The 13,935-nt window shown below is 33.3% G+C and overlaps 2 protein-coding genes across 2 annotated transcripts; both read right to left on the bottom strand.

Annotated features, from left to right (window-relative positions):
• Window positions 1–387: 387 nt before the first annotated feature.
• On the bottom strand, window positions 388–1,837 carry LOC108330299 (glycine-rich cell wall structural protein 1.0). Its single transcript, XM_017564790.2, has 3 exons — window positions 1,705–1,837; window positions 1,424–1,487; window positions 388–634 (listed from the first exon to the last, which is right to left on the bottom strand). The coding sequence occupies exons 1-3, from the start codon at window positions 1,835–1,837 to the stop codon at window positions 388–390; spliced, it is 444 nt and encodes a 147-aa protein (XP_017420279.2).
• Window positions 1,838–6,606: 4,769 nt separating this feature from the next.
• LOC108331707 (calcium-dependent protein kinase 2) lies at window positions 6,607–13,685 on the bottom strand. The gene is made up of 8 exons (XM_017566587.2): window positions 12,348–13,685; window positions 11,044–11,187; window positions 8,709–8,861; window positions 8,017–8,129; window positions 7,571–7,738; window positions 7,366–7,493; window positions 6,950–7,070; window positions 6,607–6,867 (listed from the first exon to the last, which is right to left on the bottom strand). The coding sequence occupies exons 1-8, from the start codon at window positions 13,096–13,098 to the stop codon at window positions 6,796–6,798; spliced, it is 1,650 nt and encodes a 549-aa protein (XP_017422076.1). The 5' UTR covers window positions 13,099–13,685; the 3' UTR covers window positions 6,607–6,795.
• Window positions 13,686–13,935: the final 250 nt, after the last annotated feature.

Raw genomic sequence — 13,935 nt, 5'->3', positions numbered from 1 at the left:
GAACAATCATAATAGGAAGATATTGTATTTGACTATAGTTATTTTTCTAAAATTTCATTAATTAGTTTTAATACAGTAATATCTTGCTAGATTTCTATTAGTTTATAAATTTAAATGCATCACATTATCATGAAAACGAAATTTAATTTGTAAAATCTCATTAATTTTGATAGATTTCTTAAAATCTATTCTAATTCTTTTAAAATCTAAATTTTATTTGTCATTTTATTTTATTTTATATATTGAGTTAGAATTTTGTTAAAAGGTGCTTTATTTTTTATAAATAATTTTTATTAACGTGAAAACCAATTATGTAGCAAATTATAACTAGAATGAGTATAATTATTAATTAAAATGTTTTTTATACGTAGAGAAAGAAAAGAAATGTCAAAAAGGAGAAATCGATGTGTCAAATGTAAAAAATCGAAGAAAAATTATGAAAAATTTATCATATTCATCTTCATCTCCACCACCATCATCATCTTTACCTCTATTTCTACTACCACCACCACCATCATCATCTTTAGCTTCACTTGTACCATCACCACCATCTTCACCTCCAATTATAGCACCACAACCATCTTCACCTCCACCTCTAGCATCACCACCATGCTTACCTCTACCACCACCACCACTGTCAAGGATAAAAGTGGTAGGTCCAAAGCATATTATGTTGTGCACACAGGTCGGTGTGATCAGAGTTCTAGTCAATTTTTTTTTTTTTGTATATCTTCTAATCAAAGATGAAGTGTTTATATTTTATTGAGAAGTTCATATATAATTTAGAAAATATTGATGCATAGATAATATGTACTTCACACGTGTTTAATGTTGAATTGTTTTTTAATTATTTTAATAAGTTAATTTTAGGTTAAAAGTTCCTTTTTCTATAAATAAAATTATATTTGAAGTTTTCCTTTAAACTAGATCAGAAAATAAGTAAAACTAAATTACCGATTACCTTTATCTAATTAATATTGTATAGCAACAATTTCTTATCAAGCAATGTTCCAAATCAAGTAAAAAAAAAACAATTTGTAGGTATCATTTTCAATTTTCAGAAACAAAAAGTTCAGATTTGTTTTGTATTTCAATATATAATTTGTTGGGTGATATAATTTGAAAGAGTTAATGAAAAAAAAATTACATTTGATAATTGATGAGTGCATATTTATGCCCACATTTATGCTTTAAAATTTAAATTTTTGATGAGATAATTGTGCTTAAATGGTTGATTTTAAGTGAATTTGTGATGATTGGAATTGTTGGGTTTGAGAATTAAAGAGACGTAAAAAGTGAGTTTTAGCGCATAAATTATTCTTGGATGTTCTAATGTTTATTTGTACAGTTGAGAATATAAGTTATATTGGTTCAAATGACAATTCAAGGCCCATAATCAGATTTTAGTTGCAAAATAATATACAAATGGGCCAAAATGGCAGACTTTATTCTTACACCCCCTAAAATTCCTCCATACACTCCTATTTCTGAAACAGGCCAAAGACCAAGCCCAGAACACTAAGCCATTTCTACTACACCTCCCTAAGTTTCCTATACACACCCCTCCTAAGCTAGACTCCACCAGATCATGCCACGTGTCCAAATCCTCCCCACACAGATCTAGCCAACCACATTTCGCCACCTCAGCCCTAACCCATGAGCATCATCTTCCACCTTCTCCAACAGAACCCTAGCCGCCACCACCTTCCCGCCGCGCCGCTCCGTCACCGGACAGCCACTGCCGTGCCCCCGCCGCGACACCACGCTCCTCGCGACAACCACCATCATCTTCATCTTCTCCATTCTCGAAACCAAATCGCGAAGCCTTCTCCTCCATCCTTGCCGCCGCGACACTACAGGCCACCATCAACCATCGCACAAACCTTCTTCTCCATGGCGCCACCACGTCGCACGGTCTCCGTTAATGTTCACCACCTACACTCAGAAAAATCACAGAACCCAGAGTCGCGATTCCACCTTCCTCCATGGCGGCCAACATCTTCTTTCTCACAAGCCGCCGCGACTGCATCAAACCATCACCACCAAATCGCGTCCGTCACTGCCGCACACCCATCACGCCGCGACCTCCATCCTCACCGCACCATCTCCTCGTTGAGCCGCCGCCGCAAGGACCGTCATCCACCATCTCCTCGTCAAAGCCGCCGCTGCCAGCATCATCAGCAACCTGCAGAAAAATCCCAAGCAAAGCAACCGCCGCAGGAGCAAAGGGGAAGCCCTTTCCCAATCTGAAACCCTAATTGGGTGAGAAAGAGGGCTGCCACGTGGCAAGCTCTCATTGGGCGTGACCTCTGGTCAAAGCTGGTCAACAGGGGTTTCTGGTGCAATTTAGAGAATTCTAAAGGGGCTAAATTGCAGATAGGGGAAATTTCAGGGTATTTGTGCAATTTTGGAAAGTCAGAAAAAGCTAAAAGATAAAATTCAGTTGTTGAATTAATTTAATTTGGGAATATCAACAGAAAATATCTTCCAAATATTATAATTATCTAAATCTTTTAGTTATTTGGAAGATATAAGATAGGCATAATACCCAATTTTGTCCCCACTTTGGTTCGAAAATCTCAAGTTAGTCCCTTTATAGAAAAGTGAGTTGAATGGATCCTTACTTGTAATTAATTGACTCTAATGAGTCCCTTCCGTTAAATAGAAGGAAACGGAGTTAGTGGACTGATGATGTGGCAGTTGTCTTTGGTGAGATGTCAAAAAGAACAAAAATATTACAAGAATGAAACGTTATTGAGACAGAACACCAAATTCTTACAGCATAACAAGAACACCAAATTCTTATAGCATAACAAGAACACCAAATTCTTATAATATTGAATTTGTATAGAAAATTTAAAGACAGAATTATGATTTCAATTAGAATAAAGCTTGTGTCGATTACACGGCAAAGAAGTGGTTCGCAAGGCAAGAAATGTGCTTTTCCGGCGAGGCAGAGAGGGTTTAAGAGAAAAGAGAGAGTAGGGTTTCTTCCGTCGAGGCCGTGAGGGAAGAAGGAGAATTTTATTCAAATTGAAAAAAAAAAATTGAGTTCTGATAAAAGTACTGTAACATTACTCAGACAGCTTATCTTCTCCCAAGTAAATAAGATGACATAAATAAAATAATGTTCGGTGGTGATGCTGGAGATGAAAGAACCCTTCTTAGAAGAGGGAAAGAAAAAAAGGGAGTGGTGGCGTCGGTGGAGAAGCAAGCTCCGGCGAGGGCAGCGGTGAATCTGGGCCGCGAGCGGAGAGAGAAGAAGCGTCGTAGCCATCTGGGTCCTGGTGACGTGCGGCGGCGTGGGATCCGTCCGCGGTGGCTGAATCGAGGCGCGGCAAGGATGGATTCGGAGCAGATCTGGGGCGTACGTGAAAAGCCAGGTCCTCCCTCGCACGCGAGAAGGAGAGGCTGGAGCGGCGTCCGACGATGGTCGTCCGTGGGTGTCGGAGATGGCATCGATGCCGAATTTTTGGTTGGGAGGCCAGCGAACTGCAGGGAGAAGAAAGAGACTCTGGGTCTCATCCCGTTGGAATGGCGCGGAGAGAAGAGGAGAACCTGAAGCTTTCTGAACCACGTAAGCACGCAAATGACATCTCACCAAAGACAACTGCCACATCATCAGTCCACTAACTCCGTTTCCTTCTATTTAACGGAAGGGACTCATTAGAGTCAATTAATTACAAGTAAGGATCCATTCAACTCACTTTTCTATAAAGGGACTAACTTGAGATTTTCGAACCAAAGTGGGGACAAAATTGGGTATTATGCCTATAAGATAAAAGATTTTGTCAACTGAATACTCAGAGTCCAAGCCCAATCAAGCCCTATATAAAGAGACCCAGGGACTTCACTTCATTCATTCTCTCATACTCCTCTCACTTTTCTTTCATCTTGTATTCAACTCCATTCATGGAGAGCTAAACATCTAGGGTTATTCTGCTGTAATTCCATTATGGATTCTGAGGTTAGATTAAGTTAATGCAATTGTTTACTTTGGTTATTGATTTAAGTTGTTCTTTCTCTAGGTCTTTCATCTCTCTATCTTGTTAAAAGCAAAGATTTTTGCATCATAATGTGTTTGAATCTACATGCATATTGATTATATGAGTTCTAGGGTTTGTAGGTTTAATTGAGAATCTACTTTGATTTAATTTAGGAACTTTCATATGATTAAATGGTTTTTACTATCAAGTGAGAATGTACTTTGATTGATTAGTAATAATTTCAACTATAATCAATTGAGAATTTACTTTGATTGATTAGCTTTTAATTTGGTTAGGAGATTTAAGAATAGACTTGATTAAACACAATAGAATTTGATTGAGAATGTACTTTGGTTGAATTTATTGTGAATAATCTAGAAAGGTTTGCATTTGATTGAGAATTTACTTTGGTTAAATGCATGATCGCCCTTAAATTAATTAAGAATGTACTTTAATTAATTTGAAACTTAAACAATAATCAATTGAACAATTATCCGTGAATAACCGATGATGAATCTATCTTGGAAAAGTAGTGGAATTAGCCTATTTCATCGTAACTGTTTTTAAGTTTCTTATTTATTCTTTAAACACTCTTCAACCATTACTTTTATTCATAAGCATTGCATAACATTCGTAAGAGTCACAGATATTCAAAAGCAATTCCGTGTTCGTTGGGAGACGACTCAGGGTTACTTCAACCCTGTCTACTTTCTTGAATACTACTTGGCAATACTGAAGTTGCCTTGAAAAGTAGTATTAATTTGATAACTTCAACGACAGCTTATCAATAATGCATTTTAATTAAATTTATCGTACTGTTTATATATGAGTTCATTCTTCTTACATTTTTCATAAAATCAGGCATAAAATATTTTCAACACATTTATATTAGCTTCTTTCCTTTCAAAATAATTGCTGCTAAAGTTTTTTTTATTATAAATTAAAAATGACAATAAATATATACCTGATGAATTTAACTACTGACTCAAAATGAAAAAAAAATCTGAAATATTTGTTTTTCATTAAAGTTCCGGTTTAAATGAACAACAAAATACATCTGTATAGAATATTGTTTTGGTGCATGTATTTTGTATATTCTATTTTACTTTTGCAACTATATATAAAAAACATATGTTATTTTGGTTATACATTTTGTATATTCTATTTTATTTTATTTCTATAATTAGTACTATTGTTTTTCTCATCAAATATTATATATACATTCTTCAAATAACTAACATTTTCTAATAAACATCACACCATAAATGTTTACTGTTTATTTTAATCACCATTATCACTCTTTATTTCTTATTTATTTCTATAAAAATACAGTGAGCCAACTAGTTGTAATTGTATGATGGCTCGACTTTTCCCACGAATTACAACTTATTTTGGTAATATCCTTATTGAGATAGCTTTCCCAAAATAATCTTTGAATAATTTTGAAAATTAAGTTTAGAACATAGTTTAAAATTTAATTTGATTAGTTTAAGAAAATTATACCTATTTAAGATCATAATATATTAAATTTAAAAAAAAAAATAATTTCAATTTTATGTTCAATTTTATGTTGAAATTTATAGATTAAGATTATATTTAACTCTTAAATAAATACCTTGTTTTTATATATTATAAATGTGAATATATACAAATACTAAAGACAAATTATAAAAAGAAAGTATTTAATTACAAATTAAGAGTGTTGATTACTTATAATATTGTATAATGTTTAAAATTGTGGTTATTTGAGGACGGAAAGAGTAAAACATAATGTCTAAATAATTTCAATATGAAGGCTTCAAACCAAAACTCATAAAAATAAAATTGAAGATTGAGAAGAGATTGATATTGGTGTAAGTTTAAAAACCTGAATTGATAATTAAAATTTATAATTTAAAATAAAAATTCAGTATAAACTTTGGATTATTGTTAAAATAATACTTTGAAATAGTAAAAAGAATATTAGTCAAATTACCTTTTATAATCTGTAATAGCTAAATTTTAATTGGTTCATCACTTTTTTATTACAAGCTAGTTCTCGAACTTCAATTTACATATTTGAAGTGCAGAATAACAAATATTTTTTTCCTACAATAAAATAAATTCTCATTCAAGAAGAATGTCGACAATGAAAATCTCAATTTCTTGTTAGATTGTAAATATTCTTTTGTTTTCAAATCTATCAAATTTTCAATTAAATGAATTAACTAAAGAAAGACTTGATAACTCTTTTTTTTTTCAATGGTATGCTGTTTTTTTTTTAAAAAAAATTTACATATTATTTTGATTGTTTTGAATTTAGTTAATTTTTTTTTAACAATGAGCAACATAGTATTTTTCATTAAATTGGTTATTACAATTTTGCCACAGTGAACCATGTTCTTTTTGCAAGCACAACCTCACTTTCAAATATGAGATGCAGCTGCTACTGTCAGAATCCAATCCTGTTAACTGTCATCAGATAATAATATAAACCACTTTCCTTGTAGCATGTAAACTTTCATGTACAAAAACTCGTATAATCTTATTGAGATATCAACTTTTCTATGTGAGTTTTATACTTTGGTGTCCAAAATAAATTCAGAGAGGACTCAGAATCTCAGTGAAAATAAGAAAAAAGAAACCAAAAATGAAACAGGAAGTAGATTAACGGTCATGTGAAGCATTGTAAATCAAACATTCTAAACGGAAGCTTTACATGCCAATGAGTAATACCAACTTTTGGAAGTACTTCTCAGTGGTATAAATAAACCTATTAACCAAGAGGGATCTTGGAAACCAGACCCTCAGACTGGTTAGATGGTGTGCTTTAGAATAGCCTGCCTTGTTGGTTTCCACTCTTCATCATTGCAGAGAATTCTTCATAGTTGATTCTACCATCCTGTGAAACCATAACATTTTAGTATTATTATCTATGGAACTATAATACAAACTTGTAGCAATTCAATACAAAATGAGCTTACATGATCCGTGTCCACTTCAGAGATAATAGTATCAACTTCAGATATGATTTCCTTGATTGTGGCATCATCACCCATACCATATTCTTTCATGGCTGATTCCAGCTCATCTCTTGTAATATACCTGTAATGAAATCAAACGAAGACCAGAGAATAAGATATGTCATTGCTCCTGCCTCTCTATCCAAGTTATACACAGCAGTTAATGATTTGTAAACGTGGTTGCTTGACACTGTGCCTTGTTTAGTATTAAAAACTCTAACAAGATGAATGGCACTTAGTTGACAAGCATGACATTGACAGTGAAGCATTGAACTCAATAGTTGAGATGTTTGTATGGATGGCATAATGCAAAATCAAAAAAGATATTGGTGGGAAAGACTTGGTTGGACAAGAAATCATGATAATGAAGAACTTACCCACTGTTGTCTTTATCAAAATATTGGAAGGCCTTGAAGAGTTGGTCATCTCTTTCTAACTTGTGTCTATGCATAGTAGCAGTGATGAATTCTATGTAGTCAATTGAGCCATTTCCATCTACGTCAGCCTACAATTTTGAGCCAAGAAATATTAGTTTGAAAATCCTTAAAGAAAATATATAAAGATGACAAAAGAACAGCTTACAGCATCCATAAGCTGTTTCACTTCAGCTTCTGTAAGCTTTGAGCCAAGTCTTTGCAATCCCGCCTTTAGTTCTTCATAGGTGATTGTACCACTCTTGTCAGTGTCCATATTTGTAAACATTGCCTTCAAACCTTGGATCTCTTCTGCAGACATATTCTCAGCAATGACCTAAAAGAATATTTGAAGTCCAGCGAATTTTTTTGAAACGGAAAACCAACAGTCATACATATTGGTCTACTTCATAGTCACAAGTACACTAACATGAAAAATTTCATATCTCAATGTTGTAACTATTATTTAACAGACACTTTAAGAAGCTATGGTTTAAAATTAACCTTTGATAACTTTTAACAATCCATAGACATGGAGCCACCTAGTATGCTATCAAGAAATGAAGTATTAAAGAGAACTTTGTTCTCTCTTGATGTAGATTGTGGATGGCATACCTTGAGGGCAAGTTTCTTTAGTTTATTCATTGCTCTGAATTGCTTCATTCTGGAAAGGACTGCACTGTCTATTGGCTTGTCTGGAGCATTTCCATCTTTAATCCATGGGTGCTCTAACCATTCATACAATATATAAATCAGTTACAAGAGAGAACAAAATCCATTAATAAAGAAAAAAATTCACATGGATGCTAAATCCATGTGATCAATCTGCAACAGTTGTAGTGTGAAGCAGGATTACAATAGATTAGTGTTCTCCATTCCTCAAAAGTATATTTTTTTCTTTATCAAACACAAATATCCAATAAATAAATAAATAATTGAAATGCTGCAAGATAACAGGACTTACACATTTGGGATGCTGAGAATACAGTTTTGATGTAATGTAATATATATCTTATCTGACTAATCTTAAGTCTTAATGACTAGTATGTTCACTTGCAGTGTATGTGTAAACAAAAATAACTTTTGAACTATATTATAAGATTTTAAGTGAGTTTAGTTTTGTCATGCATTACAATTAGCTATAATTATTTGAATATACTACAATAGCTCATACACGCTCTAATAATTTCTCTTTTTAATCTTACACTAGTGTACCAAGTGATCAGGAAGATACTATCAAAAATTCAGGACAAAGTTTAATAAATTATTAACTGCATTATGGAGAAAACACAATAAAAGTACCATACCAAGAACTTGAGCAGAGGTTATACGTTTCTTTGGATCCTGTATGAGCATCTTACGAACCAGATCCTTGGCACTGTTTGAAATGTTTGGCCATGGTTGACTTTCAAAATCAATGTGACCTTCCAGTATGGCATCAAATATTCCCTTCTCAGACTCTACAGAACATATTTCATAAAATAAATTAGACTTGTCTAACAAGTAAATTGGAAAGTCAAACTTAAAAGAAACGCATGTTTTAAACTTTTAATTATTGTAAATAACAAATTATTAGGCTAAAAAATATTCTTAGTATTTTCATAGTAATTAGGAAGAAATATCTTCATAATCTTCCATTCACATTAGCATATTTTTAGTTGTTTTTAAAAAGTTTTGATTATTACCAATAGAAATAATGAGAATGTAACTGGTGCGATTGTTGTCAACAGAACATTTCTTTATTTCCTTGCATAGTTTAAGTTGGCATAAGAGTCATTTTGAGTCTCCTAGTTAAGTCCGTATCGTAGTCAAGTTCATTGATGTTGTTATGCTACCAACTATCGGACGCATATTGGATCACCCATAAATATTATCCAATGCTATGTTTAAGATGTTCCTTCCTTGGCATGAACGAGAGTATAGGATATCTCACATTGACTAGAGATAAAGTCAAATTATAGTATAATTGGATCAAACCTTATCTTATAAGTCCATTTTATGAGATTGAGTTAGACTTCAAATTTTATTTTCTTAAGATGTAACAGAGCTCCCGATCTTTGGGCCCTCTTTATTTCCTTACAGAGTTTAAGTTGGCCTTCTGAGTTTCCTAGTTAAGTTCATATCCTAGTCAAGTTTGTTGATGTTGTTATGCTACCAACTATCACACGCATATTGGATCACCCATAAATATTATCTAATGCTATGTCTAAGATGTTCCTTCCTTGGCATGAGCGAGTGTACATGTTAGGATATAGGGTAAGAGGATACAATGGGTATTGGGTTTAGGATAGAAGGTGGAGAAATTGTATAAATAAGACCCTGTTATGTTGTCAGGGGCATCATTGAGTATTATTTTGTAGATCTGGACTTTGGCCAGAAGAGGGGGATTAGGCCTCCGTTAGGGCAAAGAGGGGGATTAGGCCTCCATTAGCGCTATCAGTGTACATCGTTCTCAATTTCAATACAGAAACCCATTCTTTCATTATTCTTTCTATCTTTTGAGTGTGTTCTTGTTAGGTTCCAAACCCAGGTACCTAACCGTACACGATATCTCATATTGACTAAAGATAAAGACACATTATAGTATAAATGAGTATAAAACATATCATACAAGATGAGATAAACTTTCAATATTGTTGGTCTATGCAGATGACATGATTATTGTAAGAGATGATACAAAAGAGAAATTGGCTTTAAAGAAAAAATTGATGGCTTAATTTGAAATATATTTCCTTGGAATAGAGGTTGCTTATAAAAAAGAAGGGATTTTCACCACCCAAAGAGAATATGTACTTTATCTCCTTAAAGAAACAGGTAAGCTGGGATGTAAAATAATAGAATTGGAAGCAAAGAGTTCTATCATATAGAAAAAATCTAGTATCAGATATTGGTAGGAATACTTATTTATTTATCACACACTAGACTAGACATTATTTGACCCTACACACTACGCTGGTTTTATTACTGACAAAAAATTTACATTTGGATATTATATGTTTCTTAGAGAAAGTCTAATGGATGGAGAATCAAAAAATACATTCTAGTGCAGAAGCTGAATTTCGAAACTCATGCTCAAAGTTTGTAAAGTGAAGATCATACTCGGTCTTAAAATAAAGGTTGACATCTCTATGTAATTGTCTTGTGATATGATAACAAGTCAACCATGAACATTTTCATTATCCAGTCAAACATGATAGAACTAAAACTATTGAAATATACAAGCACTTCATCACCAATAATCTTGATAGGGGTATAGTAGTTACAACTCATGTCCCTACAAGATTTCAGATGGTAGAAATTTTCACTAAAGGGCATTCTCAAGGCAAATTCCAAGATTTTGTAGGCAAATTGAGAATAATTGATATTCATTTACCAACTTGAAGAAGAGTGTTATAAACAGTAGATTATTGGAACAAAAGATAGTCTCAATATCTCCATAATAACTAGGAAAAATATCATCAAAATCTTTCTATTCATTTCAACATATTTTTAATTTATTGTTCGAAGGTTTTGATTATTATAAATAGAAATGATGAAAATGCAATTGGTGTGATAGTATGAAAAAAGTAATTCATAATCAGTTGTACATAGAAAGTTAATATAAGTTGATAATTCTATATGAAAATCAAAGTATCAATTTACCAGCCCAAAATGGAGGGACGCCACTAAGTAAGATATATAATATGACTCCTGCACTCCATATATCTATTTCTTTCCCACATCTGCGCCGCAGAACTTCAGGAGCAACATAGTAAGCACTACCAACTATATCCCGATATACCTTTCCTGGAAAGAATTCGTCAGAGAAATTTAAGTACACATTCCAAAAGGAAGATAATCTTGATTTTATTTAATTTTGATAAATCATCTGTGAATGATAATAAGTAGTTTCCAAAGATATTAGACTGCATATCATGTGAATGATGCCATTACAAATGATTAATGAATGACAGCGTGCATGTATGAAGCGCCTCAAACCTAATGATGGAAGTAAATTTACCAACAATCAATAACTTTCTAAAATTTGCAGCATCATATTGATGAGTAAATGAGGTTTTAATTTAACATTTTATCAGTACTCAGTGTTCAAACATGTGTGATGTGTGGAGTACAAGGAAATGCTAGATTCCTCACTGATGATGGAACAAGTCAGCTCATAGCTTTTTAAGGATGAATAATTAGGATGAACAATGTAAGTGATTTTCTGTCTACTAAACTTTATATTCCTTTACACCATCTTTGAAGGCTAGCAAAGATATTGATGGGATTACAACAAACAAAGAGTCGCAGAGTTTTCAGAAATATAAATACAGTGAAATCTGGAATGAAAAATCTGAGTATCCTTGTGAATTTTGGGTATAGCCAAAGCATAACCAAAGACCAAACAAGATATCAGAGACTCCACAAAAGGCACATGGATGAAATGTTATAAACTATATGCATGTTTGCATACAGATGGAGAAAAAAAACAATGACACTAACCTTTGGTTAAATTAAATAATGGAAGTTAATTACAACCTACATCTTTTAATAAAATTGTGCTATAAAGAAAGTTTATGGTTCTCAAACTTTCTAACCCAGGTTTTGACAAAATAGGGCGACCATTAACAAGGACAATAAAGGTTCCTTGTAGTAAAGATACCCACCTACCCCACCCACCCTTTAAGGATGAGAACTAATTATTAGTTGTATGCAAAACACTAGAATCAATACAGATAAATTTCTAATTTGAAAATTTCATCCAGTTGCAAAATCATTTCCACAAAAGCATAATCAAAAGGTAAACTTTGAGATACAAAGTTTAATTTTTTAACCAAAACTTAGAAGCTTATTCATTAATATTAAAATCCTAAAAAAAACTAACATATTTTCTTATGAAGACTTTCAACAAAATTAAGATATCCGAGGAATTCGAACTAATGACTACTGAATGAATCAAACTTTACCTTCTTCAATGAAAACGGATAAACCAAAATCTGTTGCCTTGAGTAGTGCATTTTCATCCCTACTAGATAACAAGAAATTCTCTGGCTTCAGATCCCTATGCATCACACCCATGAAATGGCAGATATGAACTACATTTACAATTTGTCTGCATATTGAAGCAGCAGCCCTCTCACTGTAATGCCCCTTGGCGATAATCCTATCAAAAAGCTCCCCACCAGCGCACAGCTCCATCACAACATGAACTGATTGCCTATCCTCATAAGCCCCTTTGAACTCAACAATGTTGGGTTGCCCACTCAAATGCTGCATAATCTGAATCTCCCTCTTTATATCCTCCTTATCAGATTTACTCACAAGTTTCCTCTTAGAAATAGACTTGCAGGCATACTGAATCCCAGTTGAATTCTCAGTGCAAAGATATGTCACCCCAAATTGCCCTCTACCCAATTCCTTTCCAAGTGTGTAGAACTGCTTCACATCTTCAAATTGCTTCCCTAGAATTGTGTCTTGCTTAACACTAGCCACAGGTTTAGGACTGGGGGCAGGACCAGAAGGCTTCCATGGTATCTGAGGCACTGTCTGAGCAGTGGATGCAGTATGCTTTTCCTGTATATGATATGGTTGATTTGCAGGAACTCTTGATTGGTTGACCAAAGGTTCGTGAGTCTTCTGGGTGTGCACACCACCTGTCGCAGCATGTCTGTAACCATTGCGTTCTGGTTCTGAATCTTTAGTTAGACAAGAACCCATGTCCCCAGTTTCTCAAATCCAAGTATTGTGACGAAAGCAACAAGAAAAAAAAAAATTGAATTTTTGATTTTTATCAGACAATCACAGCTGATTCAGACTGATTCAGTCAAAACATCAAACAGGTTGAACCCAGATGAGAATTCAAGGAAACTACACCATCTTAAACCTTGGATCAGAAACCTGTTAGTAAATCATTCTGAAAATTAACAAGAAAAAACTACTAAAAACATTGTCAGGAACAAAATTAAAAACCTCTCAGATGAGGATTGTGGAAGAATATATGATATTTGCAGAGTATGTAAAAAGAGAGATAGAGAACAAGTTTGATATCTTTGATGAAGAAATGTACACGGAATTATAAAAGTGGAGCCTTGAAAGAAGGTGAAAGAGAAAGAATGTATACAAAAATTGGGATAAATGCTAGTTGTACCTAAGGTGGAGTTCACATTGTTTATATGCAAGGAAGAACATGGAGCTTTAATTTTGGTAAATAAAACATAAAAATAAAGTGAATGATGACGATTGAGTGATACCTGTTATGGAGAAACTTTATGGGAAAGTAATAAATAATCTAGAAAAGAATTAATGAAGAAAACTTTCTAAAAAATTTAGTAGAAATAAAAAACAAAAAAGGTTTAATTGGTCAACTGTTTCATATGTTTTTAGTGAAAAAGTTGAAAGCTTTGGTTTCATAAGAAACAAGAAACCACCATTGCCAGAGAGATGAAGAAGCTTCCTTGATAGCTGCAAATGACTGAATAAAGGGTGCACCTGATTCAGATCATCTCAACAGCTAGGAGGAATATGATTCTATTTTTCTATAATTAATTTTAATTT

The sequence above is a fragment of the Vigna angularis genome, chromosome 6, assembly GCF_016808095.1.
Source record: "Vigna angularis cultivar LongXiaoDou No.4 chromosome 6, ASM1680809v1, whole genome shotgun sequence".
Lineage (NCBI taxonomy): Eukaryota > Viridiplantae > Streptophyta > Magnoliopsida > Fabales > Fabaceae > Vigna > Vigna angularis.
Note: the sequence above shows the minus strand (reverse complement) of the source record. Positions and strands in the feature narration are given on the sequence as shown.